The sequence below is a fragment of the Leptomonas pyrrhocoris genome (assembly GCF_001293395.1).
Source record: "Leptomonas pyrrhocoris isolate H10 chromosome Unknown, whole genome shotgun sequence".
Lineage (NCBI taxonomy): Eukaryota > Euglenozoa > Kinetoplastea > Trypanosomatida > Trypanosomatidae > Leptomonas > Leptomonas pyrrhocoris.
In genome coordinates, this window is record NW_015438365.1 from 404,249 (window position 1) to 431,320 (window position 27,072).

General features: G+C 54.5%; 9 protein-coding genes across 13 annotated transcripts; all 9 read right to left on the reverse strand.

The window, feature by feature from the left end:
* Positions 1 to 686: 686 nt before the first annotated feature.
* On the reverse strand, positions 687 to 1,590 carry ABB37_05057 (protocatechuate 45-dioxygenase-like protein; the record flags this gene model as incomplete). The annotated part of the gene is made up of 1 exon (XM_015802961.1): positions 687 to 1,590. The coding sequence occupies exon 1, from the start codon at positions 1,518 to 1,520 to the stop codon at positions 687 to 689; it is 834 nt and encodes a 277-aa protein (XP_015658477.1). The 5' UTR covers positions 1,521 to 1,590.
* A 2,409-nt stretch (positions 1,591 to 3,999) lies between these two features.
* Positions 4,000 to 5,265, reverse strand: ABB37_05058 (putative adenylate kinase; the record flags this gene model as incomplete). Of its 3 annotated transcripts, none has more annotated exons than XM_015802964.1 (1): positions 4,000 to 5,265. In XM_015802964.1, the coding sequence occupies exon 1, from the start codon at positions 4,660 to 4,662 to the stop codon at positions 4,000 to 4,002; it is 663 nt and encodes a 220-aa protein (XP_015658480.1). In that variant the 5' UTR covers positions 4,663 to 5,265. The 3 variants fall into 3 exon arrangements, with proteins under 3 accessions (XP_015658480.1, XP_015658479.1, XP_015658478.1); XM_015802963.1 differs by having other exon boundaries at positions 4,000 to 5,216; XM_015802962.1 differs by having other exon boundaries at positions 4,000 to 5,186.
* A 1,036-nt stretch (positions 5,266 to 6,301) lies between these two features.
* Positions 6,302 to 9,038, reverse strand: ABB37_05059 (putative Transitional endoplasmic reticulum ATPase; the record flags this gene model as incomplete). The annotated part of the gene is made up of 1 exon (XM_015802965.1): positions 6,302 to 9,038. The coding sequence occupies exon 1, from the start codon at positions 8,678 to 8,680 to the stop codon at positions 6,302 to 6,304; it is 2,379 nt and encodes a 792-aa protein (XP_015658481.1). The 5' UTR covers positions 8,681 to 9,038.
* A 1,251-nt stretch (positions 9,039 to 10,289) lies between these two features.
* On the reverse strand, positions 10,290 to 13,021 carry ABB37_05060 (amino acid transporter; the record flags this gene model as incomplete). Its single annotated transcript, XM_015802966.1, has 1 exon — positions 10,290 to 13,021. Exon 1 carries the CDS (start codon positions 12,369 to 12,371, stop codon positions 10,290 to 10,292), a length of 2,082 nt encoding a protein of 693 aa, XP_015658482.1. The 5' UTR covers positions 12,372 to 13,021.
* Positions 13,022 to 13,383: 362 nt separating this feature from the next.
* ABB37_05061 (hypothetical protein) lies at positions 13,384 to 15,256 on the reverse strand (the record flags this gene model as incomplete). The annotated part of the gene is made up of 1 exon (XM_015802967.1): positions 13,384 to 15,256. Exon 1 carries the CDS (start codon positions 15,085 to 15,087, stop codon positions 13,384 to 13,386), a length of 1,704 nt encoding a protein of 567 aa, XP_015658483.1. The 5' UTR covers positions 15,088 to 15,256.
* A 759-nt stretch (positions 15,257 to 16,015) lies between these two features.
* Positions 16,016 to 20,331, reverse strand: ABB37_05062 (hypothetical protein; the record flags this gene model as incomplete). Its single annotated transcript, XM_015802968.1, has 1 exon — positions 16,016 to 20,331. Exon 1 carries the CDS (start codon positions 19,916 to 19,918, stop codon positions 16,016 to 16,018), a length of 3,903 nt encoding a protein of 1,300 aa, XP_015658484.1. The 5' UTR covers positions 19,919 to 20,331.
* Positions 20,332 to 20,712: 381 nt separating this feature from the next.
* Positions 20,713 to 21,432, reverse strand: ABB37_05063 (hypothetical protein; the record flags this gene model as incomplete). Its single annotated transcript, XM_015802969.1, has 1 exon — positions 20,713 to 21,432. The coding sequence occupies exon 1, from the start codon at positions 21,271 to 21,273 to the stop codon at positions 20,713 to 20,715; it is 561 nt and encodes a 186-aa protein (XP_015658485.1). The 5' UTR covers positions 21,274 to 21,432.
* A 1,423-nt stretch (positions 21,433 to 22,855) lies between these two features.
* Positions 22,856 to 23,941, reverse strand: ABB37_05064 (putative amastin; the record flags this gene model as incomplete). 2 transcript variants are annotated; one of them, XM_015802971.1, is made up of 1 exon in its annotated part: positions 22,856 to 23,941. In XM_015802971.1, the coding sequence occupies exon 1, from the start codon at positions 23,603 to 23,605 to the stop codon at positions 22,856 to 22,858; it is 750 nt and encodes a 249-aa protein (XP_015658487.1). In that variant the 5' UTR covers positions 23,606 to 23,941. The 2 variants fall into 2 exon arrangements, with proteins under 2 accessions (XP_015658487.1, XP_015658486.1); XM_015802970.1 differs by having other exon boundaries at positions 22,856 to 23,924.
* Positions 23,942 to 24,897: 956 nt separating this feature from the next.
* Positions 24,898 to 27,041, reverse strand: ABB37_05065 (hypothetical protein; the record flags this gene model as incomplete). Of its 2 annotated transcripts, none has more annotated exons than XM_015802973.1 (1): positions 24,898 to 27,041. In XM_015802973.1, exon 1 carries the CDS (start codon positions 26,281 to 26,283, stop codon positions 24,898 to 24,900), a length of 1,386 nt encoding a protein of 461 aa, XP_015658489.1. In that variant the 5' UTR covers positions 26,284 to 27,041. The 2 variants fall into 2 exon arrangements, with proteins under 2 accessions (XP_015658489.1, XP_015658488.1); XM_015802972.1 differs by having other exon boundaries at positions 24,898 to 26,376.
* Between the last annotated feature and the right edge of the window lie 31 nt (positions 27,042 to 27,072).

A 27,072-nucleotide genomic window follows, 5' to 3' on the forward strand; every position in this document is an offset into this window, starting at 1 on the left:
GGCGGGCGAAGGGCCGCGGGCGCGGGGAAAGGGGAACGCCGGGGGCGGGCAGAGCAGCGAAGCACACACCAACCGAACACCACACGGGCTGACCCCTTCAGGAACATAGTCGATTCGTTTTTGCTTGCTTGTTTGTTTGTTTTGGTCGGCCTCCAAAGGAAGGCGAGTAGGACAACACAAATAGAAAACCAAACTTCACTTTCCAGTATTCCACATGGAAGGCAAAGTGATAATAAGTGTGGAATGGTAACTGACAAATAAGGAACTGAAACGTCTCTCACGCCACTCGACGACGCTCTCCTTCACAGCTTTGACTAATGAAAGGGCAGCTTGGGAAAGAGAAAAGGAAAAAGAAAAGCACAGATGGATGAATTGTGAAAGAAGGTGTGAAACAAGACAAGCAAAACTAATAATAATAATAATAATAATAATAATAATAATGAAACGCAACCGAGGCGGTGCCAGCAGGCAGAACAGCAAGCGGAACAGCGAGCGTGCAACGGCGGTACCTGGTAGTGGTAGTAGTAGAAGAGAAATAAGTGAAATGTGAAGCCGCCTTCGCTCGCTGTCCGTACACATGTTCGTGTAGCTCGTGAGGTGGGGGAGACGTCGCGGTGTGTGTGTGTGTGTTGGCGTGCGTTGTGACGAAGCAGCGACAACGTTTTCCGTCACACTGCCCTCCTCTCTTATTCTTCGAAGATGTAGTGGCGCACATTCGCGGCGTAGAAAGGGATGTTCGCCACCTCGCGCCCGGGTGCGCCGTCTGCCGTCCCCAGCAACGTCAGCAACGGCATCAAATGCTCGTGGTAACGGGGCGGCTGGGCATCGGAGAAGCCGTCAAAGGACGTGATCCCGCTCATCTTCGCCACACGCTCCTTGTTCGACATCGACCTGTCCTGCAACACGGCCGTGATGGCGTCACCGAAGCGCTTGCCGGCGTTCGGCACACCGAAGCGATCGAAGTGGTGCATCGTGGAGCCGCTGCCGATGAAGAAGACGCCCTGCTCGCGGAAGGAGCGCAGCGCCTGGCCCATCTTGATGTGCTCCGCCGGGTCGTTGGAGCGCAGCACCGACACCGGGATGACCGGGATGGACGCGTTCCCAAACATGATCATCAGCGGCACAAATACGCCGTGGTCAAACTTGCGCTTCGGGTTGAGGGAGGCGTAGAGGCCCTCCTTCTGCAGCTGCGACACCATCTGCGCCGCCAGCTCTGGGTCACCGGGGGCGGGGTACTGAATCGCGTACGCCTCGGGAGGAAAGCCGCCGTAGTCGTAGTACATCTCCGGCTGCTGGCACCCGCCAATCTCCGGCGCAGCGGTCTGGTAATGTGCCGACACCACCGCAATCGCCCTCGGCGCACCGTAGCGTGCGACGATGTCCTTGGCGTGCTCCTTCCACTTGGTGACCATGGGCACGTGGTCCGGATCACCCAGCAGCGGCATCGGACCGCCGCCGTGGCACAGGTACAGGGCCGGGTATAGCTTCGCGGAAGCCGCAGTGGCCGTGGGAGCAGACATGGCGAAGGAGAGTGACGAGGTGGATTTAATGCTGATAGGGGTGGAAGTGGTTGTGTTGGGCGGTGAAGCCTTCAAAGGTGCGCCAGAGTAGTGGTAGCCAACGAGGAGAGCGACGGAAAGGGTAAAGAGTACAAGGACCCACGACATGAACCGGCGCATCGGATGGGAAACGGCAGAGAACCCGTGAAAGTGGCAAGCACCATGCAAATACCTGCTTGCTGTTGCGCGTTAAACGTTTTCTTTTCCTCTCTTTAATAAACGGAGCTATGAGGCCGAATCAAGAAGAAGTCGTGGTGGCTATTGCTGCGGCCACGTGTTCCGAGGACTGCTCTATATTGCTGTTATTGTTGTTGCTGGTGTGGCGGTAATGATAATCTTTCTACTCAGTGAAGGCCACAGGAATAGGCACAAAAGGAAAACTATTCAAAATCATACAAATGACTTTGTGAAGACAGAGGAAAAGCGCAGACACCAGACAGACTTTTGCGAAAGAAGCAATGAGAAAAGAGAGAAAGCGTTGGTGTAGAAAAGAGGAGAACACGGACGCAGCTCCGCACCCAGCCCTTCTGTACGGAAAATGTTGAGAGAGAGATAAAAGTTTGTGCTTTCCACTAAAAACCCTCAACGTTGACGCAGAGAGCCTTTTCTCTTCCCCACCTGTGTGAGCACCTGTCCTTGTCCCCACAAAAAGCTCGCAACGACGAGTTCATACGCGCAGGTTGAATTCATCGCTGCGACGATCCCTCATGCCGTCGGCGTTTACTTGTGTTTTTGTTGTTGTTGGGCTTTTTGAAATCGAACGTTTCGTTTTCTTTTACATTATGGGTCCCGCCCACCACGAGACGAGAGGTCGTCCACATACACAGCACAACACCCAACGCACATCACACAACCCAGGTAATCTTGACCGCATACACTACATCACAACGGCGAAGCGAGAGATGAAGGGAAGGAGAAAAGCAGGCAAGAACGCGCAGAAGGGAAAACGATGGAAGAGGAGAAACAGCGCCTCACGCTCATCACCCTTACTTCCGTTCCCAGTCACTCGAACTGATCCATCCGCCTGGCACATCCCCCGTAGTGACACCAGAAGATAGACGAGCTTTGCTTTTCTTGCGGGTCTAAGAAGCGAGCTAAATCGTAAAGAAAATTTCCCAGCAGCCAGATGAAAAGAGAAAGAAAACGTTTTTACGCAGAAAGAAAAAAAGAGAACTCATGTACACGCCGGTTTGCGAACATCTACCAAAAACTCCTACTTCCGCCAACGGTGTCCTTCTTGGTAGATGTCTCGAGAAGGAAAAGGAGAGGAAGATAGAATGGACACAAAAACAAGAAGGAAAAAAAAATGATTAAAGAAGAAAAAGGAAGAAAACGTGTTTGTGACGGAGCAGAGACGAGTGGAGACAGGGAAAGAAGAAGACACCCCCAAAGAAACGCTCCGAGAGCGACAAAAAGGATACCAAAGAATATCGCCTCATCTTATGCGGTATCGGTGTAGCCGCTGCATGCCGATTACTTATTCGTCTTTTGTTTGTTTGCTTTTTCTCGGCAACAGCTTTCTTTCTGTGGCTTCAGACACGAGTTACTCGTCCTGCTTCATGCACACAGTAAGAGCACGGAGCTGCGGCGCCCCACAAACTTAGAAGTGGGGCACAGAGATGACATTTGGTCTCACTCGCAGAAAGAACGATACTAACAAGAGTAAGAGAACGCCGTTAGATACACAAGCCTTTTGGGAAAAGAAACACACACACACACACACGCAAAAAGGATCTTACAAATTATCTTTTGAGGATTTTCCTTTTCGAAGCAACACCAGCCTCAAAACATACTTTTGATGCCAAACAAAAAAGGGAAAGGGAAAGAAAGCGAAGGTGAAAGTAGCACGAACAGTAGGAGTCAACAAACATGAAAAGGAAGCGACGGAACCACCTCTGAGCGATCGAAAAAGCGAAAGAAGAGCAGTATAGAAAGAGAAACGGAAAGAAAACACACAGCCACGGCGTTGTCCTCGCCAAAAAGAAACTCCGTGTTTCAGCGAAAGGCCAAGACACACATTAACAACGACAACAACAAACGTCCACAAGAACTCACACACACACGCACACACAAAGGTTTTCTTTGTTCTGCTCCTCCTTCATTTTTTTCTTGCCGTTCCCTGCAGCGATGATTTTGAAGTGCATTTTGTTCCGTTTTTTGTTTTGTTTTGGAGCGATCGTAAAAAACACAAGTTAGGAGTTCTTTGAAGGTATATCAATATGTAAGAGTGAAGAGACCAACACACACACACACACACAAACGGAATTAAAGAGATTTTTAATGTCAAGCTGCGCACCAAGTGAGGGCGCGAGAGATTCACTGCGGTGGAGAAGGAGAACAAACAAGCAGAGCAAGACTCTTACGTGGTTGTTCAAAACAAACGCGTTCCCCGATTGTTGGCAGAGCGGCAGTTCTTCCTTACACGCATCTGCGGCCACCACTACAGCTTCGACATCGCCATGGCGCGCCCTTTCTTTTGAAACGCTGTGTTGATCTCCCTTCGCAGTGCCTTAAACACGGCCTTGATATCGCGGTCGGCATCGATCTCCACAATGATGCCATCGTAGTGTTTGATGAGCGCCTCCTTCTGCTTATTGTAAATCGTCATGCGGTGTTCGTGCTTCTCTTTGGTGTCGTCGGAGCGGATTTGCAGACGGTCCACGATGTCCTCCGGCGGCGGGTCGCTCTTGAGGTTGTAGATGCGTCCCGTCACCGGATCCAGACGTCGGGACAGACAACGGTTTAGCAAGACTTCCGGCGTCACATCGAGAAACACCATCATGTCAAACTTGAAGCCGCGCCGAGAGAGCTCCTCGGCCTGGCGCAGCGTGCGGGGGAAGCCGTCCAGCAAGACACCGTTCTCCTGCACACTGGGGTGCCTTAGGCGGTTGCACACGAGATCTACCACGAGCGCGTCCGGGATCAGGTTGCCCTCTGCCATAATCGCCTTGCACTGGAGACCCAGTGGCGTCTTCGCCCGCACCTCCTCGCGCAGCAGGTTTCCCGCGCTGAGGTGCACGAAGCCGTATTGCCTCACCAGCCGCTCACTCACCGTACCCTTCCCGCTGCCAGGGGCACCGAAGAGAATGATAAAGAGAGGCATTACAACGCAAGTGTATACGTGAGGATGAAAGAAAGAAAAGGTGAGATGTCAAAGAGGCTGTCACTGCCCACTTACCACCAAACGTTAGACTTGTGATCGGGTGGGGAGAGAACACGTATCGGCAGCACGCGACGTTCAGCTGACACTGATGGAAAGGGAAAGTCAGAATGAAGAAAGTACTTTGAAATGATTATGCATTAAAAAAAACTCAGCGTGTGCGTGTGTGTGTAAAATCCACACAGACAATGAAAGCAACACAATATTACAGTAGTTCTTTTGAAGAATTTTTTGTGGTTTCCGGCACAAAAACCAAAAAAGAAGTCCTTTCGTCAATCCATCAAGTTCAGAATGACGATGGGGCGTCGATGCAGGCAGTACGACAAACAAAGAAAGAAAAAAGGAAAGGAACGTCGCGAGACGGAGAAATCCAACAACAACTAAAAGAACGACTGCTGAAGAGGAAAACAGCACTTGAAAAAAGATGGAAAACAAAGTCAACAGCGCGAAAAAGGAAACCAGGCAGCTACATTTAAGCCAACAAGCCACACCAGAGCTGCGTAAAATATGTGAAAACAACAATAATGAGAAGTAAAGAAAGGAGACTGAAGGAGTGGGTGAGAGAGGAGAGAGTGGGACTGATACCTGAAAAGCACGCCTTCCCTGAGGTAAACACTTTGCGACATGCAAAACCTAGCATCTACGGGGCGGCTCAAACGTCACACGCGAGAACGCTTTTGTCGAGTGCGTAGATGTAAGCGCCCCAGTCGTAGACTTCGCTGGTATCAGCACAAGGCTTTCAGAGAAGCCTCAAAGGATATCCCACCATTAGGGCGGTGATGCTCTCAAACGTTGGCGCCGCCAACACGGAAACGGCACTCCTTTTTTCTGCTTTTTTTTTTCGGCCTTGCACGCGGAGAACAAGAGATGCAAAAAGGTCCTAAGCACAGACACGAAAATCAACGCTTTATCAAGACGGCCGGAGTAGTAGTAACAGTAATAATGGAAACGCGACGTGCCATACGTTTCCGTTGCCGAGGAGAAGGAGGGCATGAGAGCGTAAATGGATTTTATCGGCGAATCAGCGCTCAAAAAAGGCGAACACTGATACAGACCTCACTTTTCGTCGTTCTCTTCCTTCCAATTGGCGACGAGAGTTTGGAAACACGTACATTTGTTAAAATAAAGAAAAAAAAACACGACCACCTCCCAGCACAGACTTGTGAAGAAAAACAACAAAAAAGAGAACACGGCGAACTGAATGTAGCACACCCACCGTCCCAATCCACTTGGATGCAATGAAGACAGAACACACCCAATAAACATTAAGAAGAAAACATCACAGAACATCGTAATAAGAACAATAAGAAGGATAGCGAATCAAGCGGAAAACAACAACAACAGTTTGTTTAGAGAAACTCTGTGAAGTCATTTCACGAGCTGGGATCCATTCTTTTATTATTATTCTTTGCAGGAGTAACTTGCACGTCCTACTCAAACATTCATTTAGCACACAAAAACAAGAGCAACAACAAAAAAATCCACGGCCATTTTATCACACTCCAACACCTTCCCATCCGCACTGCCACCACCAGAGAAAAAAACTAATAATAATAATGATAATCAAAAAGCACCTTCCATCTTAGCTGTAAAGGTCGTCGTCGTCTTCAGGGGCAGCGCCGCTGTTGCCAGCATCGGCGCCAGCGCCGGTGGACGAGCCAGCCCCGGCATCCGGGGCGGGGGCGGCGGTGTTGCCAAACGCGCGGCTCTGCTGCATCGACGTCCGGAACATGTCGTAGCGCCGAATGTCCGCGTCCGACACGGAGCGGCGCGCGCCACGCATCGCCTCCTCCACGTGCGCACGCGTGATCTCCGGCACGGGGTCGATGTCAGCGTTCTCGTCTAACTGGCCCGCTTTCTTGAGCTCCTCGAGCTGAATCTCCTTGTTGATGGACTCGCGAATGGCCATCTTGCACGCCCGCTGACACACACCAGCCAGGTCAGCGCCGGAGAAGCCGTGGGTCGCGGCGGCGATCTGGTCCACATCCACGTCCGACGCGAGCGGCGACTTGCGGAAGCTTGCCTTGATGATGGCCACGCGAGACGCCTTGTCGGGCAGTGGGATGTAGATGAGCTGGTCCAGACGGCCAGGACGCATAATAGCGGGGTCGAGCACGTCCGGTCGGTTGGTGGCGCCGATGATGAAGACGTTCTTCTTCACGTTCATGCCGTCCATCTCCGTCAAAATCTGGTTGATAACACGGTCGCTGGCGCCACCGTCGCCGTGGCCGCCGCGGGACTTGGCTACGGAGTCGAGCTCGTCGAAGAAGAGCACGCAAGGGGCGGCGGTGCGCGCCTTGTCGAAGACGTCGCGGACGTTCGCCTCCGACTCGCCAAACCACATCGTCAGCAACTCCGGGCCCTTAATGGAGATGAAGTTGGCCTGGCACTCCGTCGCAATCGCCTTGGCGAGCAGCGTCTTACCGCAGCCAGGGGGGCCGTAAAAGAGGACACCCTTCGGCGGAGACATGCCGTACTTCTCGAACTTCCAGGGGTACTCCACTGGGTACTGCACCAGCTCCTGCAACTCGCGCTTGACGTCCAGCAGGCCGCCGACGTCCTCCCAGGTCACGTTCGGCGTCTCCACGTGCGTCTCGCGCAGCGCAGAGGGGTTCGTCTTGGTCATCGCCTCGCGGAAGTGTTCCTGCGTCACACACATCGCATTCATCACCTCCGCGTCGATGGTGTCGTCCTCCCAGTCAATGACGGAGAGTTTCTCACGGATGCACTGCATGGCCGCCTCGGTGCATAGCTGGGCAAGATCCGCACCGACGAAGCCGTGCGAGTCCTTCGCGATCTTTTCGAGGTCGATGTCCTCGGAGAGCTTCATGTTCTTGGTGTGGATGCGAATGATCTCCAGACGGCCAATGTCGTCCGGTACCCCAATGTCCAGCTCGCGGTCAAAGCGGCCAAAGCGGCGCAGCGCAGAGTCAATCGTGTTTGGCCGGTTCGTCGCAGCCATCACGATCACTTGCGAGCGGGTCTTCATGCCGTCCATGAGCGTCAAAAGCTGCGACACAATACGCTTCTCCACCTCGCCCTGCGCCTTCTCGCGCTTCGGGGCGATGGAGTCGATCTCGTCAATAAAGATGATCGCCGGCGCGTTCTTTTCCGCCTCCTCGAAGGCCTTGCGCAGGTTGCTCTCCGACTCACCCGCCATCTTACTCATAATCTCCGGTCCGTTGATCAGGAAGAAGAAGGCACCGGTCTCGTTCGCAACGGCGCGCGCGATGAGGGTCTTACCGCTGCCCGGTGGGCCGTAGAGCAGAATACCGCGTGGGGGTTTGATGCCGATGTTCTTGAAGAGCTCCGGGTGGCGGATCGGGAGCTCCACCATCTCGCGAATCTGGTTCAGCTGCTTGCGGCAGCCGCCGATGTCGTCGTAGCCCACGCCGTCGAGGGCCTCCTCGTCTTCGCGGACGATGGGGTCGCCCTCGGAGTGGATAATCGTGTCCGGAGACACGATGCAGTAGTCGCCCGGGTCCACTTCCACTATCTTAAACTCGACCGATCGCATTGCACCGCGACAAATGAAGCAGTCGCCCTTCTTCACGGGGCGGTAGGACTCCAGGAAGTACGGCTTGAGGAAGTTCTCAAAGAGGTCGCCGGAGAGGTTCTCCACGGTGTCGTCGATGGGCAGCACGTGAATGCGATTGCCGTACGGAACATCCTTGCACGGCGCCACGCGAATCGTATCGCCGAGGTGGATGCGGATGTTGCGGCGGGCCACCTTGTTGATCTTGATCTTTTCCGGCGGGCACTCCTCGTCCTCCATGGCGATGCACACGGTGCTGCGGTGCTTCTTGCCTTTAACCATGACGGTGTCGCCGCGGAAGATGTTGAGCTCCTCCATCCGTTTCGGATTCATCGAGACGACGCTGTTGTCGTCGTTGTAGGGCTCCTCCACGATGAGCTTGTTCAGCTTCGCCTTCGTGTTGGCAGAGCTGTTTGTGTCGGCCATCTTTTTCCTGTTCTTTTTTGTGTTTACTTCTGGGTTTTGCTGCTGTTGCTCACGTGCGGAACAGCAAAAGGAAAAAAAAAGGCAGCGGAGACGCGGATCCAGAACGCAGTGGAACAGATATTCAATACGGCTTTCCAAAAGGTGTATCGGTGTCGTACTTCAACAACCGTGGAAATGCCAGGCAGCTGCGCCGTACGATCTGGTCAGAGTGGGAAAAGAAGTGTCTTTTCCGTGTGACCACGGAGGAAAAGGGTGCAAAGAAAGACTAGGGCGAATATGGGTAAAACCACAAAACGTAGCCGCGTTTGATGGAGTATCCAAAGGAAGAAAAGAAGATGATCTGCAAGAATAGATGCTCTGAAAGGGGAGGAAAAGGAAAGGAAAGAGTGAAGATAAAAGCGGAGGCACAGAACAAAAATGGAGAAGGAAACGAAAGGGGGGGGGGGAAGGAGCTCGGAAAGAGGGAGAAAAGCGCTCTTGACGGGAGCACTGAGCAGATAAAAAGAAACGTCATCTTCGGCGCTCCGATTGCTGCTGCGGCCGCGAAGCTGTAAGCTACGCGCAGCTCTGGGACGTTTTTGTCATCAGTGTTGCAACAAGTCAGACACTCACCTGATGTTACGGGAATTCTTCTACGTTTGAAAACTTAACCGCCGCAAAGAATGTATATATTTACTCCGCAGTTGAAATGGACCTCCTGGTCAACCGTGCAGGTGTTGCTTGCTAAACCAAAAGATTCAAAAACAAGCGAGCGTCCTCGTGTTGTACGTTCGCCTTGTCTTTCTTTCCATTCATGAGAAGCAATTCCCTAAAAGGTAAACGTGGTTGCGGAAACGCACAAAACAGCAAAACAAACAAACAAAATTTAAAAAATGTAACCAGTCACGCAGTCATCGGGTGGGACGACTGTGCAGGGACACAGACGAAGACACCCCACCGCCTGCTGGTGGCACGAAGCGTGAGTGCGCAGAACACCGTTTCCCTGCTCGCTCGCTTCGCATATGCGAAACAGAGAAAAAAAAAAGAGCGACAAGAGATAAAAGAAGCAGTTTGAAAAGAGAGAACGGAAAGGAAGGGAAAAGTATGTGATAACAAGGTGTCATAGATGGAGAAGTTGACATGTACCGCTAAACGAAAGCCACGCGTACGTCTACAAAGAATGCGATGAGCGGAAAAGAAAAAGAAAAGAAAAGAGAAACCCAACCAGCAGCAGTCCTGACAGATTCCGCTGAAAACCGTCGCACCGTCGCCTGTTCCACGAATTGGCCCGCCTCAACGCGGCAGAGAAAGAAATAAAAAAGAACGGACAACACGTACGTGCACCACTGAACCAAAAGGAGAACTGTTTCTGTCACGTTATGCTTCATTACTCTCCTGACAAACTTCGCTTATAACGAAAAAAAAAAGGGATCAGCGGTTTAAAGCGGACAAAACGTCCATCTACGCGTCTTAATGAAAATAGTTGTAGACGAAACGTGAGAAGGCTTCCACAGCGCTATCGAAAGCACGACCGGAGAGGGAAAGGGGAGGGCCAGAACACCCGCGAAGCTCAAATGAATGCGGTTGACGTTGTGCAAGCACCCACAGACACGCACATACACATCATCCTTCACACAGTGCCGTACACAAAAACGGAGACAATGGTAAAGTAAAGCCCTCCGATCCAAATCGCCAACGCCAGCAGCAGGTAAAGATAGTAGTTGCAGCGTCGGAGCGTGTAGGGACCCTGAAACATTAATAAAAGGTAATCCTTGTATTCATAGTTGTCCTTGTCGCCGTTCAGCGCGTGCTCTACCTGCAAGGCGAGAAGAGTGGGCATCGTGATCATGAGGTGCACCCCGGCGAAGGCGCCAAGAAAGCTGGCAAAGATGTTGATCGTGTCGGCGCCAAGCACGATGGCGAGGGCGCCGAAGATTACGTTCAGTGCGAGACGCAGCGAGAACGCCTTTTTCTTGTCCTCGTTGATGTTCACCTTGAAGGCCTTGTCCACGATTTGGATTGCCGGGACGTACTGAATTGGAAAGCCGAAGATCAAACTCAGTCCCAGCAGCACCTGCAGCAGCCGCTTCACTGCACTGGGGGGTAGCGCGAGCACGACGGACGTATGCAGCTTCTCGCCGTACGCGATGTAGCCCAGCACGCCGAAGAAGATGTAAAAGAGAACGAGCGACACGAGCGTGTAGCGCAGGAGATGACCGTACTGAACACGCTTCTCCGGCGGCAGGCTGTTCTCCACCGGCAGCACAATTCCGACCCCCTCGAGGGAGAACATGTGCCCCGACAAGAAAACGATGAGGCGGGCGGTGGGTACCGCCGCGGCAACGCCGGCGGCGACGCCTTGCGAAGAGATGTGCTGCACGTCCACCACCGTGGTGCCGGCCAATATGATCACCGCAAAGATGCCCGCCAACATCGAGGCGTACATCAGCAGATGCAGCTTGTTCGAGATAAACGTCATGGGCGTCACAACGGCGGTGCTGATGGCGACGAAGGCTGGGTAAACCCACTTCTGCTCAAACAGGGACGCCAGCATGGACGAGGCATACTGCAGAAACATGATGCAGAAGCCAAACTGCGTGAACACGAGGGCAAACTGAGTGAACTTTTGAAACCAATCACCCAGCACAAACTCCACGACGGCGGGATAGGTTTTGACCTCGACGTGGTTGATGCGGTGCTTCACGTGCAGCAGTGAGACGGTGCAATCCACCATGAGAGCGCCAAGCAGCGCGATGCAGATCGGCCCGACAACGTAGCCGGCGTCTTTGTAGTACGTCGGCAGCAGGAAGACACCGGCACCGACGTTGCCCTTGAAGACGTGAAACACGGCACCGTAGAGAGAGGCGTAATTGCGCCCGCCCGGACCGCCCGTCGACGACGCGGCGCTCATAAAGGAAACGTCCAAACCGAAACTCGTGAACTCCAGGTTTTCCTCGCTCACGTTTCCGTGGAAGTGGTCGCGACGACCAGCCTTGCTTTTGCGGTTGCCGGGCTCTGAGACGTCGATCACGACCCCGTCCTCGTCCACACGGGCGGCCTGCGTGGGCGGTTGGCCGTCACAGCTTGTTTCGTGGAGTGCGCCATCACACTCCTCCACAAGCTCTTCGGGTACTGGCGTGGCAGGGACGCTGTTGAAGACGGCCAACTGCGGCACAGCGCTACCCCCACGCGGGGTGTGCGCCTCACTCAGCGCCGGGGTGACAATGTTGCTCTGCACAGACAGCATGTTGCTGAGAGAGGAGTTGTTGCGACGAGGCGGGGTCGGTTGCGCCAACGGGTGGCCGCCGCCATCTATATCCGCTGCATGACGGGGGGTGGAATACGAGTGGACGACCGACGCTCCCGTTGAGCGTGGCGGCGACGACTCAACGCTCTGCATGGCGGTGACAAGGCAGGTCAGCGAAGTAGACGACGCGTGTGCTGGCGGAGGCGGCTGTACCGCGGTGCGAGGCAGCGTGGGCATCGCCGATAGCTCTGCGAAGGAGGTCGTCGACACGCATTGAGAGAGAGCAGGTGACTGCGCTTGGCTGAGACCCGCCGCGGCGCGACTGTCGTCGTTGCTGCCCCGCAGCTGAGCCAGACGCGGGGCTTCGACTTCCATCACGTTGGTGCCGCCGTCTACGTTGGGGAGAGTCGTGTCGAGATCGCGCATCTCCATGGTCTGCACCGTCGGCGAAGAGTGGGCGGACATGACTCTTGCAGAGTCATTCACGTCTCCGGAAAGTAATAATCATAATAATGCGCAAAAATGTATATAACCGTCAAGTGACACAATGCGAGAGAGTGACAGTACGCTGCTTTTCGTGAAGGGTGGATGCGTTGAGCGGCGTGAGTTAACGGATTCAAACTGTGCGAATTACAAGAAGAAAATAAGAATAATAATAACAATAAAGAACGGCATGTAAAAGTGCGCAATACCTCCACGTCAATGAGAAAGACAAAAGAGGGCGAAGGAGGTGGAGACTCAGACGGGTTCGAATTATTACGGCGAGTCCCCTGCAAAGAAAGACGGTGGAAAAGAGCAAACGCAAGCAAAGAAGAAAGCAAAACCAGTAGCGAAATGCAAACGCGGACTCAATCACCGCGTCGGGGAAAGCTGGCTTCCAAGAACATGACCCCAAAGCCAAGAATCACCGTTAACGCAGCTGCAGATTATGGCGCGGCAGCGAAGCTAGAAAGAAGCAAACAACAAAAAAGAAATGCGGCTTCACAATTGTATCAGACCTCAATAAGTCTGTGAAGCAACGCAAAGAATACAAAAGGAACTACGATTGCAGTCGTACAAAACGACGAGGAATGCAGAAGAGGCGGTGTTCGTTCGATTTGAGCGTTACGATTCCCTTGATGCAGGGGAAAAGGAAAGGAGGAGAAACAAAAGTGAGCGAACGGAGAAGCTTGAGTCGGAACACAGCGTACATTAGGAAATACGCGCCAGATTAGCGCCGAGAACACAGCCGTAGCATCCACCGTTCACGAGCATTCGCTTGCGATATCCACGAGAAAAGCGTTTCCAGAACACAACTTTTCATTTGGATACAGAAATCAGCATCGGGGTTTTATTTACTTATTTATTCATTTGATGCGGTCAAGAAGTCGTGGGAAACAAAAAGCCTACGTGTACATCGAGAATAAATAAATAAAGGAAGGAAGTGCAACGGAATGCAGAACACACACAGAAGGAAAAAAAAGGCCGGACCTCAACATCACTGACGGTGGATTCTCGCCACTACAGCTGGAAGTGAAATGCGCAACGCCTCCGTGCCACGCGGGTTCTCAAGAATCGTCGCACGGGACGCCGGTAGGTTGCCAAGCCCCCACAACGCACGATTGCCACTCACCATGAGACTGTCCAAGTCCTTGTACTCCAAAATGAGGTGGATCAGCAAGTCAATCAGGTATGGCATGCTCAGCGCCCCGTATTCGGCAACGTTCATGCTTGTCACGGCGATCGTCTTGGGGTATTGGGCGAGCTCAGCGACGAGGCCGACCACCATCTCCATGAGAAAAATCTGCTTTGGCTTCTCCTCGATGAGGCGGATCAGATGATCCACAATCTTGTGCTGGATGAGGTAGAGAGCAAAGTGCTCATCGAGCCGTACCAACGTTGCGAAAAAGCTCAGGGAGAACTTCTGCAGCACGACGCTCTCGCGGTACTGCTGAAAGCCGGGGTAGAGCGCGTTGAGGGCGCGGTCGCCGAGTTCGTGCGCGAAGTCCGGCGACGCGGCGCAACCGGCGATGTTGTGGAGGAGAACCGCCCCAAGCTGCAGCACCGTCTCGTTGGACGGGAAGCCCTCCATGACCTCCACAATCGTCCGCACCCCCTCGTGCTCGCATATCTTCGCTAAGTTCGCCTCCTCGCCAATGCTGATGTTCCACAAGGCGCGCAGCCCCACCTCGGCCAGCGTGGTGTCGTTGCCGAACAGAGACAGGTTCTGCAAGATGACGTTGATGCCGCCATTGTCGGCGACGCTGTTCACCAAATTTGGATCGGCGGTCAGCTCGCACAGCCGGCACGTGACCTGCTGCGCCATCGTCTTTCCCTTGAAGTTGGCCAGGATGGCTACAATGCGTGAAACGTCGTTGGTTACGTACCAGGTCGACCACATGTCCTCAAAAGAGATGCCCTCTTGGGGCAGATGAGGCAGCTGCACGTTGGCAAACATGTGCTTCACAACGGAGGTGAGCAGCAGCACTCGATTCACCACGCCCTCGCCGTCGGACCGGCTCTGCGACTGAAGGCCCACGAGCTGTCCGTTTTCATTAAAGGCCGGACAACCCGCCGTCACCCAGTTGCCGTTGGATTTGAGAAAGCCGAGGTTGCCGCGGCACCGCAGCACCTCCTCGAAGCGCTTCTGCTCCATGTAGGGCACCGCCATTGTGCCCGATGCGTTGGAATTGGGCGAGGCGGCGGGGGTGGGATAGCTGCCGCCGCCACCGCTCTTCTCAAGTGGTGCTGCGACCCCGGAGCCCGGCAACGCCAGAGAGGCGCCGTCCCCGTCGCTGGCGCCGCCACCACCGATGGGGTGCTCCACGATGAGCAGCATGTCGCCCTCCGACACCGGTGCCCAGCCTTTCTCGGTGAGGGCGACGTGGGCGGGCGTCACGTTCAGCAGCGGCGCCTCGTCGCACTGCACAAAGCAGTAGTCCATCTCCTCCGGGTAGCGCGAGGCGAAGTAGTAGCGTTGTGGCTGAAGAGCCACATCCAACGATGTCTTCTTGGTGCCCTCAAAGAACGTGGCGACGACGCGGGCGGCACGTGCTTGGCTCGGCACGGCAACGGACGACGTGAGCAGCAGCCCGGGTCCGACCAGCACGCCGGAGCCGACGGTTTCGTTGGTGTGAACGTCCCGCAACCGGCACACCGCCGGAATGTTAATGCGATTGTTGCTGGTGAGCGGCGACGACATTTTCCTTTTGTTGCCGTTGTGGGAATGGTGCTCGTATGCCTCACGGATGTGACGTGTGGTTTCAGCTGGAGGAAGACGAGCAATAATCAATACGCGACACACCTAGAAAACGTGTCCCAGCACGTATGTGTGTCTGTCTGGTCAGTGTTTGAGTTTATTTGTGTGTGACTGCAAAAGAAAAGAGAAAGAAGAAGAAAAAACAGAAACGACAACGGAAAAGAAAAGTTAAAGCGTCTGCGCACGTTTTGCCCTTCAGTCTTTGTGCACCGTACGTGTTGAAGCACGCCAACGGAGGACATAACAGAAGGGGATGCTAACCGCAGATGTACACGAGGAAAAAACAGAGGGGATCAGCATTTTCACGTGACCGCACGAGCGTAAAGAGCCATCGCAGCATTTCAGCAGTTGTGACCGTGCGCGTGCCGACGCCGTATGAGACCCAAGCAGACACACACGCACTCACAGATATACATCCTGTCTCTCCAACACGCTTGTCCTGTAAACAGCTTGACGAGGCGGACGTCCTCATCTGTGGGGTTTGGACTCTCATCCTTCTGTTCGTCTACCTACACAAAACGTCCTTCGGAAAGGGCCACTTTTTCTGCCCCCCTTCGCTCTTCGGACCTCTTGAATCTGCCATGTGGACGGTTATGAAAAGGAAAACAACGCGGCGTGGTCGAGACCACGCAGTACACGTTCACGTCCACAATGGTGAGTACCAACACGAGCGCTACGAATAAAGGAAAAATAGACAAAAAGAAAAAGGTAGCTGAATCCAAACGAATAGTGAAACATATCGGGAAACCACACACGTAGTAGTTATGTATGAACACCATTTGGCGATAGACGTGCTGCCACGGACAGCGCCGACGAACAGCGACCTCAGCTCACAGTACTTTTCGCACCTGCGTGTATACAACTTTACAGTCTAGAGGTTCGCTAACGTGTCACTGGCGTCGCGGGCACGCAGCTCCCCAAACGTGAAAGAGCGGCGGCAGCTGAAACAAAAAGCGGCCTTCGCGTTCGCCGGCCCCTTCGCGTCGGGGCTGCAGGACGTGAGCGGGGTGAGGCAATTTGGGCAAGGGCCGCGCTCGATCTCCTCCGTCACAACGAAGCGGCTGGTCGGCCACGGCGTGTTGCTGTTCACTGACACGTTGCTGCGTTCCTGCGCGTCGCGGGCTGACTTCCGGATCGAGGACACCGCACGCCCGTTGTGCTCCACCTCAGCCTCCGCTTCACACGGCCTGCGTGGAGTGTCGAGGACGATGGCGTGCGAGAAGGCACCGCGCGGCGTTGTCGAGGCGGAGTAACCGCGTCGTGGGGAAGATAATGCGGAGGTGTGGCGTCCGCGCTGACCGGCCGGACCGGAGTAGCTGCGTCTTTGGGGAGAGAGCGAGTCAGGGCGGGTGTGGTGCCCGGGAGGGCCCTCGCGACGACGCTCTTCGCGCTCGCGGCGTGCTTCGCGCGCGAGGCTCTGCTGCACCTTCAACTTCATCTTCTCCTCCGCCTCCTTCGAGGCAAAGAGGGTATTCCGCGTCTTGGCCAGCTCCTGCTGCAGCCTGGCGATTTGCGCGTCCTTGCGCTCCTCCATCGTCGGGTACACGCGGCGCGTGGGTGGGGAGGCCTTCCTGGTGTCATTCACCTTTCGTCCGGCCGCCGACGGCGATCGCGCGGAGGGCCGGGGATGGGCGGCGGCGCGCTTCAACTCCTCCTCGAGTTCATGGCGGCGTGCGTTGGCGCTGTCGAGCTGTGCTTGAAGACGCTCCACATCGCCGTCGCTCGCCTGCGCCATCTCCTCCATGCGCTTCACCACGTCCTTGTGCAGGTTCCGCAGCTGCTGCAGCTGCCCGGCCTGTGTGCGTATCACCGTCATGAGGTCGTCTAACTGCACGATCAAGTGCGCGGCTTGATGCAGCGCCCGCGCAAACTCCGGCGAGTCCGTCACCGGGCAGAGGTGGTCTGCACCTTTCCAGTGGGAAAGGAACCGATTCGCGAGTTCCTCCTCCTCGGCGGAGCGCACCTCCACCACGCGCGATTCGACGCAGTGACGCAGCGCAGACAGCAGCGTGCGCGCGCCGATCTGCACCTCACTCGAGAACGCGGCAGATGAGCCCGTCGTGCGTCGCTCCTCTTGCGCGACAACCGTTGAAAGGTCTGCCACCGTGTACGACGGTTGAACCGTATCGTTTAGCTGGTAGCGTTTGTGGCTTGCAACCGCCCGCCCATTCATCGTATTATACGAAGAGGTGGTAGTGGTGGTCGCTACCCAGAGCTCGTCTCGCACCAACACGTCTGCCTTCGCTTTTACGTGGTGTCGACACCAGCTCGACCAATAGCGTTGCAGAAGCGCTTTCCGCGCGAAGAGCTCCAAGTGATCGGCAGCAACCTTCGCAACGGCGACAAATTTGTTTGCGCGCAGGGAAGGCTGGTGTTGTTGATACACAGGCTTTTCCACTGGGTGTGGTTGAAGGCGAAGAGAAGCTGGTGGGAGACCGATTGCTGTTTTCGACGTTACCGTCGTCGTAGAATGGGGCGGCAACGGTGCAGCCGCCTCCTTTAGCGGCTCAGGTTCCTCTTCCTCTTCCGCCTGCGGTGCCGGTGCGTTACGGCTGCTGTCGTACGAGGAGCTGCGCTGACTCGGCGGTGCCGTCGGACGCGTGGCGTCATCGTCGGACACGTCTGTCTTCGCCTCTGTAGGAGAAGGGAGAGCAGCAACGCCGGCGGAGAAACCGGCCGTTTCGACAGCCATTGGCGCCGGAGGCGGCGTAGACGGGCGCTGGGAAGGATCAGGGGCAGTAATAACAGCAGCAGCGGCCGTATTTTCCATCAGCACGAACGGAGAGACGGGACTCGCCTGTGCAGTTCTCTGCGTCACTTCAGCTCCATCGCTTTTGTGAGCGCCGTTGCGCTGCTCCGGCGTGACCGCTGCCTCCGCTCCTTTTCCTTTGTAACGTGCCCGGTCCTCGCCCTCCTCCTCCCTATCGACCTCGTCGTCCTCGACAGGCGAGGCCGGCTTTGAGTTGTATGGCGAGGAAGAGGAAGAGGCGTTGTCCGGCACCACTGCGGGGATTGCCTTCGCGGTGGCGTTTGGTGCGCGTGGGGAGGTCATGGGGGAGCTGCTGCCGACAGTCTGGAGCAGCTCCTGCACCTCCGCATCGGTCAGTGCAGGCGGCTCCGGGCCGTAGCGACGTACCAGCTGCTGGATCGCTACCTCTTCCTTTCCTGCGAACTTCTTCAGCGTGCCCTCTACGGTGTGGAGTTTGCTGGGGTTATAGGTGTGGTACAAGGCTAGCAGTCGTTCGCGATAACGACCTCCCTCTTCCCTCCCATCTGCTAATACCGGCGTCGCAGCCCTCAGTTCAGGATCGGACGCAATCGGATTTGCTGCCGTCTCGATCCCTTTCGGTGCCACTGGTGATGGGTCAAGCGGCGGCGACGAAGCGGTGGCGGCGTCTTCGATGGGGGAGGGGGTCACCGCCACCTCCGCGACAGCCGACACAGGGGCTGCCCCCGATGCCAGTCGTTTCTCTGCGTGTTCGCCCCCTCCCATTGGGGGCGCGGCCGACGAACCGGCGTCCCCAGCAGTAGTAGCAGCGGCAGCGGCTTCATCGCTGGCCTTTCGTGCCCGCGCTGCGGACGCTGCGGCTTCCTTGGCGGCCGCGATGTGCTCCGGCGACGGCTCCGGACCGTACATCTTCACCAACTGCTTCAACACCATCGCTTCACGGTCCTTGTACTTCTTGAGCGTCCCGTCCACCAGGCGCAGTTTCTTAGGGTCGTAAGTGGCGTACATGGCGGTGAGACGATCTCGATAGGTCAGCGGGCCCTCAGAGGCAGCTGGCGCCGTACCAACCGGAGCCGATGGCGCCGCAGAAGTCAACGCAGTATTGCTGCCGTAGTCATCCTGCAAGTTGCGCGGCGTGACGGGCAGTGAGTCCGCCGCGGTGGTGGTAGCAGCACCGCCTGTCATCGGTGTCGGTGGTGCCTCACTCATGATGATGGTAGTCGCCGTAGAGGCGGTGGCGGCCGGCACTCGCGGTTCTGGCGACGTCGCAGTGGGGACGGGCGGTTCTGGTCCGTATTTCTTCAGCAGCTGCTGAATCACCTCCTCTTCCCGACCGGCGTATCGCTTAAGGGTGCCGTCAACCTTGCTGAGCTTCTCGGGTTCGTAGGTAGAGTAAATCGCAATGAGGCGGTCGCGGTATGACGCGCCATTGTCCGGTTTCCTGCTGGCGCTTGCGATGGCCGCGGGCGACGTGTCTAACTCGCCTGCAGCCGGTTCGGGGCCGTACTTCTTCACCAGCTGCTGGATAACGTCCTCCTCGAAACCCGCGTAGTGCTCCAACGCGACATCTACCTTTTTTACCTTGGCGGGGTCGTACTTGAGAAACATCGCCTGCATGCGCCGCCGGTAGTTTTCCTTCGCACGAGGAGTATCCATCGGGGACATGGAGGTGGGCGACGTTTCCTTCTCTCTACCCAGACCGCCGGCGCCGTTGACTGCGCTGTTGCTCTCCGAGAGCGAGCGGGTCATGCTCCCACCCGCGTCGGGTCCTTCGCGGCGCACGAGCAAGAGAATGTGCGGGTCGTTTTGCGTGCGATCCAGCTCTACGGAGTCGGGGGTCTCGGTGGAGTGCAGTGGCCCCGCTGCGGGTTGGTAGTGCCCTGCAGAGCCAGATTTGGCCGCGGTGAAGAGGTCGTAGCCGTCAAGAGGCGTCTTCTTGCCAGCTGCCTTTTCAAGTTTTTCGAAGATGGACTTGAAGGTGTCGGAGTGCTTCGCCTCTAAGTTGATGCCGCCCGTCAACGGGCCGCCGAGCACACGGAATTTCATTGGCGATGTCTGAAATACACTGCACAACGCAGAGATAATAACAATAAAAACAAAAACTAGTTCTTTGGGAGATGACACAACTCTTTATGCATCAGACCCTCGATAAAGCTTTTGATGCCCTGTGCAGCCACGGAGAAGAATTGCGAAGTCAGTGACACAGGTAAATTAATGTGGGAGTCCAAAACAACCGTCCAGAGAAAGATGCCAAACGCATCACAGCAAAAATGGATATGTATGGCTGCGATCTTCACCACAGGAAACTGTACGCGTTGAAAGATATCAACCAACACAAAAGAAAAGAGCAGCTGATATGTCGCCGCAGCACACAGGTCACTGGCCGCAAATACAACCGCAACGCGAAGACGATGTACGCTGAAACTCGCGCACCCACACACGCTTACATACACACTCACTTCCGTGATCGCAGCCATGAGGCAAAGTTAGTGCAGTGAGCAGAGGGAAAAGGGAAGAGAAAGAGCAAGGAAAGTGATAGAGCGCTAAACATATATGTATCTTCACATTAACGTGGAGTGGAGGACGTCTTGTGTTTCGATCGCGTGAAAGCGCGCTTGCATATATATATATTGCACAAATAGTAGTAAAAAGAAAGGAAAGAGAGACCTCTTCCCCGTTTTGGTGTTGTCGCTGTGTGCGATTGCCGCCTGCAATGCGAGCCCCGGCAAACCTCGCTCACTCTTGCAGCCGTCTTCTTTTTTTGTACCAGTGATGGAGCAAGTGAACAGTAGTCTAAAAAAAAAGTAGGGAAGGTGAAATTTGTGTGTTGAAGAGCAGCATCAACGCGTAACACTGTCTTGAATCCCGCGGCTAGCCGCACTGATGCGTTGCAGCAAGCTACCAAACTCTTGCTGGAACATGTACCTCTTTTCTAAAAGTGCAGACGCATCTGCGGCGTACTGGCAGCGGTCCGACGTCCTGCGCAATTCGTCAGCAGAACACAAAGGTGTCCTGCAGCTGCCGTGGGCAAAAAGATCTCGCACCTTCGCTGCCGCGGTCTTGCTATGAACCTTCGACTGCAGCGCAGTCCCATCGCTTTCGGCGTCTTGCTGGGAGTAGCCGCAGCGCGGGCAGCACCACCCGCTACCGCTGTGCATGGATGGGGCTAACGTAAAGGTCCAGCGTCCAAACCGCTCCGAGACGCAGAGGCCGACAACGCGCTGGAAGTCCGTCAGCGCGTCACATGCGAGTCTCATCCGGCCCTCTATCTCGTCGCAGAGGAGCTGCTGTATAGCAATGGAGGAAGACGGCGGTGGCGGTGCCAGAGGAGGACGGTAGACACGCGGGTCCTGCGTGAAAGTGCCGTCTGAGACGCCACCTACAGCGTATGACGCGTACATGGTCTCTCCGTAGTGGAAAAGGTGAACACAGGAGGAGGGGGATAGGGTAATCTATTATGCAGTTCTCTCTCTCTCTCTCTCTCGCTGTTCAAGTCGTGTGCAACCTACAAGGAAGAGCGGAAAGAAAAGTTCTATTGTAACAAAAAAGGCTGTGGGGTCTTCTCAGTCGCCCTCAAAGCGAAATGAAACATCCGAGAGCAGAAGAAAAAAGAAAAGGAATCGCGAAAGAGGGAGAGACGAGAAGAGTGGGACAAGCAAGAAAATTTCCTCTGTTGGTGGTGGTCCCCCCAGCAAGTAGATGAAAGTGAAGACACGCGTACACTGCAAAGCGGTGTACACGAGCGAAAAGAAGGTCGCCAAGACGTTCCTCTCTTGAAACGATGCACCGCGCACATTCGCATCAGATATTACCCAAACCAAGAGAAAGAGTTATATGCTTGTCGGGAAGCCTTCGTTGTAACCTTCCGAAAAAGAAAAAGTGCTCCACCTTCGCAAACAGATGTGCGCAAATGTGGGCAATCTGGTTTCGTTTGCGAGCGTTCACAAGCAGCGTATCTGCCCATGCGTTGTTCGCAGTGCCCTACAGTGGCGCAGTCACCATATGTTTTCTGTTGATTCAAAGTATGTATTTTGTTACTTGAATTCTAGTTGCGTCTGCATTCACTACGCCTATGTGCACCGAGAAGAGAAAAAAAAAGCTAGAAAAGTGACCAGTTTGATACGTTCAAAAAATAGTTTATGTTTCTTCCTGCTTTCACTCCTCGCCTCTTGAACTCTCTTCGCATTGTATCCCACTTTCTTCTGCGGCTCCAGAGCCAAAGTGAGTAATCAGTCCTGCTAGGTTCTACAACAGAACCAAGATAAACGTTTTCCTTTCTTTCGAAATCAAAAACGAAGAAAACTGAAGGATGCAGTGGAAATGCAAGATGCCTATTTGAAGATGGTTAATATATATCACTTTACCTTTAACGCCGTACAAATCTATTGCTTCATTTTTCGTAGCGTTTACAGTGTACATCACACGCTTATTCTTCTTAACATTTTTCGCTTAATCTTTTGTATTAGGAAACGCGTTAAATCCCTAGAAAAAGAACATTTTTCCGCAGTTTCATTAAATCGAGCACCTCCGACCTGACGTCGTCTTTTTATCCGCCATGTCAACGCGCAAGCAGCGCTATCCACGCACGTTACAAATACTCTTACCGGGGAAAAAATAAACACGACCACAAGAGAGGGCGTGAACAGGCTGGGAGGAAAACGTGCCAGTGCACGGAGGTGCAAGACCACAAATTTTCTGCTTTCGCTCGCCCCTCTTTTCTTTCCTAAGAAGGCAATTTGAAGTTGCGCGTGTTCATCACAGCAATGAAAAGAAAAACGAAGACAAAGTAAGAGAAATAGAGTGGGAGTAGTAGAGGGATTTGCGCAGTTGTCTCCACGGCAAACGCACGCTCACCTGTACACGTGGGCACCTGTGTGAGTGTGTGTGTGAAAGCCCTACCGTGAGACACTGCGTCGTCACGCCTCTCTCCCCCCTCTCACTCTCTGCGTACCGCGACTCCCCCTCTCGCCGCCGATGCGACGATTACAACGGGGCGAAGGCGAAAACGATGCCCACCACCTGGAGTGCCCAGGCGGCCACCAGCAAGCCGAAGCCAGGGCCGTAGTTGCCCATCGTCTTGAAGCCGGGGATGTCCTCGTTGACGATGTTCGTGTTGTTGCCCTGGCAGTTGCGGACCTTGTTGTCGGTGTTCCAGCCGGTCGTCTCACAGCACGGCTTCTGGTAGTACATGCCAGCAATGATACTCCACGGGACGATGCACAGCAACATCGCGAAGGCGCCGATGGCGCCAGCGGAACCCTTGGTGACCTTCTGCATGACCGACAAGAGGCCCATCGCGAGACCGAGCACCATGAAGCCAATCGTCATGATGCAGAACGCTTCTACGACCTTGAAGTTCACACGCACGCGGTAGCAGAAGGTGTGGGTGAAGTCGCGGTTGTAGTAGCCCGTCTGGCTGCAGCCAAGCTTCATGCCCCAGGCGCTCACGCAAAGCTGCTTTGACGACGAGGCGAGCTGCGGGTACACCTTGTTGCGCCACTCGTTGTTCATCTTGAACATAGCAATCGGGGTCGCAATAACGACAAAAAGCAAGGCGACGAACTGCAGGACGCAGTAGATGATCAGACCCACCACGGGATGTTTGCCGCCACGGTCGTACTTGTTCTTCTTCGCCGGCTCCTCGCCGTTCTCGCTTTCGGTGTGCGGTTCCTCGTTCACTGGCTCGTTCGCAGGCTCGTGCGACGAGCTCGTTTCCTTGTTCTTGGCGGACATTGTTATTTTTCGGTTTGGCTTGTTCGGTAAACGTCGAAGATACAACGATCAGAAACGCTACGCACCTGTGCGGATATGTATGTGTGAGTGGCAGAGTAGTAGAGTTGCTCTTCCTGTTGCTTTCCTTTAAAAAAAAAAGAATCTTCCTTGTGTGATATCTCCAGTGCTTCTGTTAGTGTACAAAAGCAGCCGCAGAAGACCAAGAAGAAGAAGTTCCTTTTCGAGGGCAAAGAAAAACGGACAACGTTCACAAAAACAAGTACCACGTTTGGATTACAGGGGTGTTGCGCGACACGAACGGGGAAACTCGAATCTCGGCTTAGGGATTGTTTAAACTGCAGAATCAATAGATCAGAAAACAGGGGAGAGAACAGGTTAAGAAAAGAGGATGAGGGGGAGATGAAGCATTTGGCGAGCATTGATAGTAGAATGTGAGGTGCACCCCATTCATCGCCCGCTTCTACCGCAGGATTCAAAGAACAGGGACGAAACTCTCGACGTCGGAGGGCAGCACTAACCCACAATGGCCTCCCCTCATTGTATGATAACCCGTGAAGGAAGCAGGAGACAACAACAACAATAATAATAATAATAATAATAATAATAAACGAAGTGCAAAGCGACGGTACAGTGAACAATGACCCGACACGGCCTCCTGAGGCCGCAACCTGCGCTGCAACATGTGGCTAGCCAAGACTACCAAGTCAGTCATGTTCCTTTTTGGCGTGTTGATTTTTCAAAGGCGAGACCAAAAATTGAATAAACCCCGTGCTTCAGCACTTGTTGCTGGTCGGGCTGCAACATAAAATGGTGCTGACTACACTTCCACTTCATAGTGCTCCACCAGTCTTTGAAAACACGTTACACCCACCCACATACATTCACGTACTAAAACTCACAGGTGCTCGTGTACACAAATATCACACAATGAGATGAATACCGGAACATATTACTTCAAACTTTACATATCTTTCGGTGGTGTACGCCAGAGAGGATAGCGCACAAACGCCCGCATATACACACAAGCTAGGGGGGAAGAAAGCGGCAACGTAGGCATAAAAGAGGAGGAAAGCGTCAACAAATGCAAATGCGCGTTACAAAGCAGAGAATACCATGCACACAGCGTAGAGCTTGTGAATACCATTCGTTTTTTCTCAGCTCGATATCCCCGAATTCACGGTGCACGTTCAACTGCGAGGAAGATGCGTCAGAGGCCGTTCCACAGCATGTACACTATTTTACGCTTTCTTTTTGGGGGCGATTTACGTGCGTAGTGCGCACGTTCTCATTTTTCAGTTCGCGCTCTTACGGCCCTCACCGACGAGGTCACCGCGCAGCCGTCGTGCGATCTCCACCGTCACATTCTTCTGCGCCCCCGTTGCAGCCGCAGCACCGGACGACGCATCGGCGGACGGTTGCGTGTGCTGGACGTAGGAGTTCAGCTGCTGTTGACGGGAGGCGCGGTTGCGTGCCAGAATCATCTCTCGCTGATCCCGCATGTATTGTGCACGTCGGTCGAGCTCTTTCTTGTTCGGCCCGGTCGCCGCAGCAGGCGGTGCAGCCGCGTTCATCGCGGCGGGGGCAGTGGTGGACGGCGCCACGGAACCCGCAGAGCCGGTCGGCGAAGCTGCGGCCGCTTTCCGTGCGATGGAGGGAAGCGCCCCCTGCTGATGGCCAATAGGAGGGAGGGCAGTGCTCGGCGGAGGTACCGTCGGTGCAGGTGGTTGAGCAGGCACCGAAGCAACCGGCGCAACGGTTGGCGCCGCATTCTTCGCTCTATTCGGCGACGGCGCCGGTGGAGGCACCGCCTCGGGAATCGCAGGGGAGCTGAACTCAGCGGTAAGGCACCGGTTATCGTTGTAGGAACTCTGGTTCGCGCCGGTCAGGGTGTGGTTCTGGATCTGCACAATCTGTGAGTTCTTCTGCTCTTCGATGAGTTGCAGACGCTCTTTGCGGAACTGCTCCACCTCTGGCGTCCTCGCACGGCCGCGTAGAGCCTCCTCCAGCTGGATCTTCTGCTGCTGCGCATCGCGCTCCGCATCTTCCACCTGCAAGTTCACGCTCTCCTGCGCACACACCTCGCTGTAGGCGCGCATCTGCTCTTGCGAATTCGGGTCCTGCAAGGAAGCTGCAAGGGCGCGACGCAGCGCCTCGTCTTCGCCCACGTCGCCGTTCGCGTCGATCGCGCGCTGCGCACGGGCCGGCATCACCTCACTTTCATCCTGCAGCTCCGCCGAGGTGGTCATCGCACCATCGCCCAGATTCACCCCGCGCGCTGTCAACGAAGCGCTCGCCAGAATGTCCAGCTCCAGGTTTCGCTTCACCATCATCGTGTAAAAAGAGGAGAAGTTGTCGGCGTTGAAGACCTGCATGAGCATCTTCTTGGCGGCGCGGCGCTGCGTGCGGGTGTCGGAATCGCTGCCGTGTTCGTGCAGAGTTGCGCGCAACGCCTCCACCGCCGTCTCCATCGGTACGCCGAGCTCCACCACACAGCTGGTGAGGAGGCTGTCGACGAGCTCCCTGAACTTGTTGTGGACGACGGTGTACTCCAACTTCATCTCGGAGTCGACGCTGAAAATGCAGCAGTTGTCGTCGATGAAGTTCTCCACGGGCGTCTTCCACAGCGGCGACTCCGAAAACTGGACGAGCGCCTCCGTGATCCAGCTGTTCTCCTCCATCTTCGCTTTACTGCTGTTGGCGTGAAGGTGTGTTTGTTGGCGTTGCTGAGGAAGCGAGGTAACAAAAAAGAAAAGGAATTCAACACGTAGTTCTTTAAAACAAAAAAAAGGAAAGATGGTTGAGAGCAAGAAAAAAGTGCACAGGTGTAAAAAGAAATGAGTAACGGGAAGGGGTGGATGCAACCGCTGACAGCTGCTTTGGGGGGAACGATGCAGACGAAGGTGCGCTATTCCACAACGTGGAGGAAAAGGGTTTAAAGCTTTAAAAAAAAAGGTCGAATAGGCAGAACAAAGGCAGGAGGTAGTGTCCCAACAACGACGGTCTGTTAGATCGTGGCCCGCCGCCTAATGTTTATTTGTTTGTTTGTTATTTCCTTGTTTTTGCTGAAGAGCCGATTATTGCTTCGACGTGTTCCAGTAAAAAAAAAGAAATTCAAACCGAGATCCGCGCACCAGCATACAGACACACACACACACACACACACACAAGCACACAAAGGAAAACGAAGAGCACGAACTAGCTTCCTCGTGCGCACTGCAACCAAAAACAGCAGCGTGAAAACGGTTTCCTTCACTGTATTTTTTTCTCTGCTTCACATGAGGGTGTTTTCAACGATCGAACAAATAAGTGATGCTGGCGCTGACGACAGAAAAATGAATGGCTCCGTGTTAGCAGGCGTTCGCTGTTCGCGCGTAGATATCGAGGCGAGGAAAGCGATTCCGACACAACTAACTACCGAGGTGCGAATGGAAAGCACTGGGGAAGCCAAACAGAGCGCGTTTCGACAG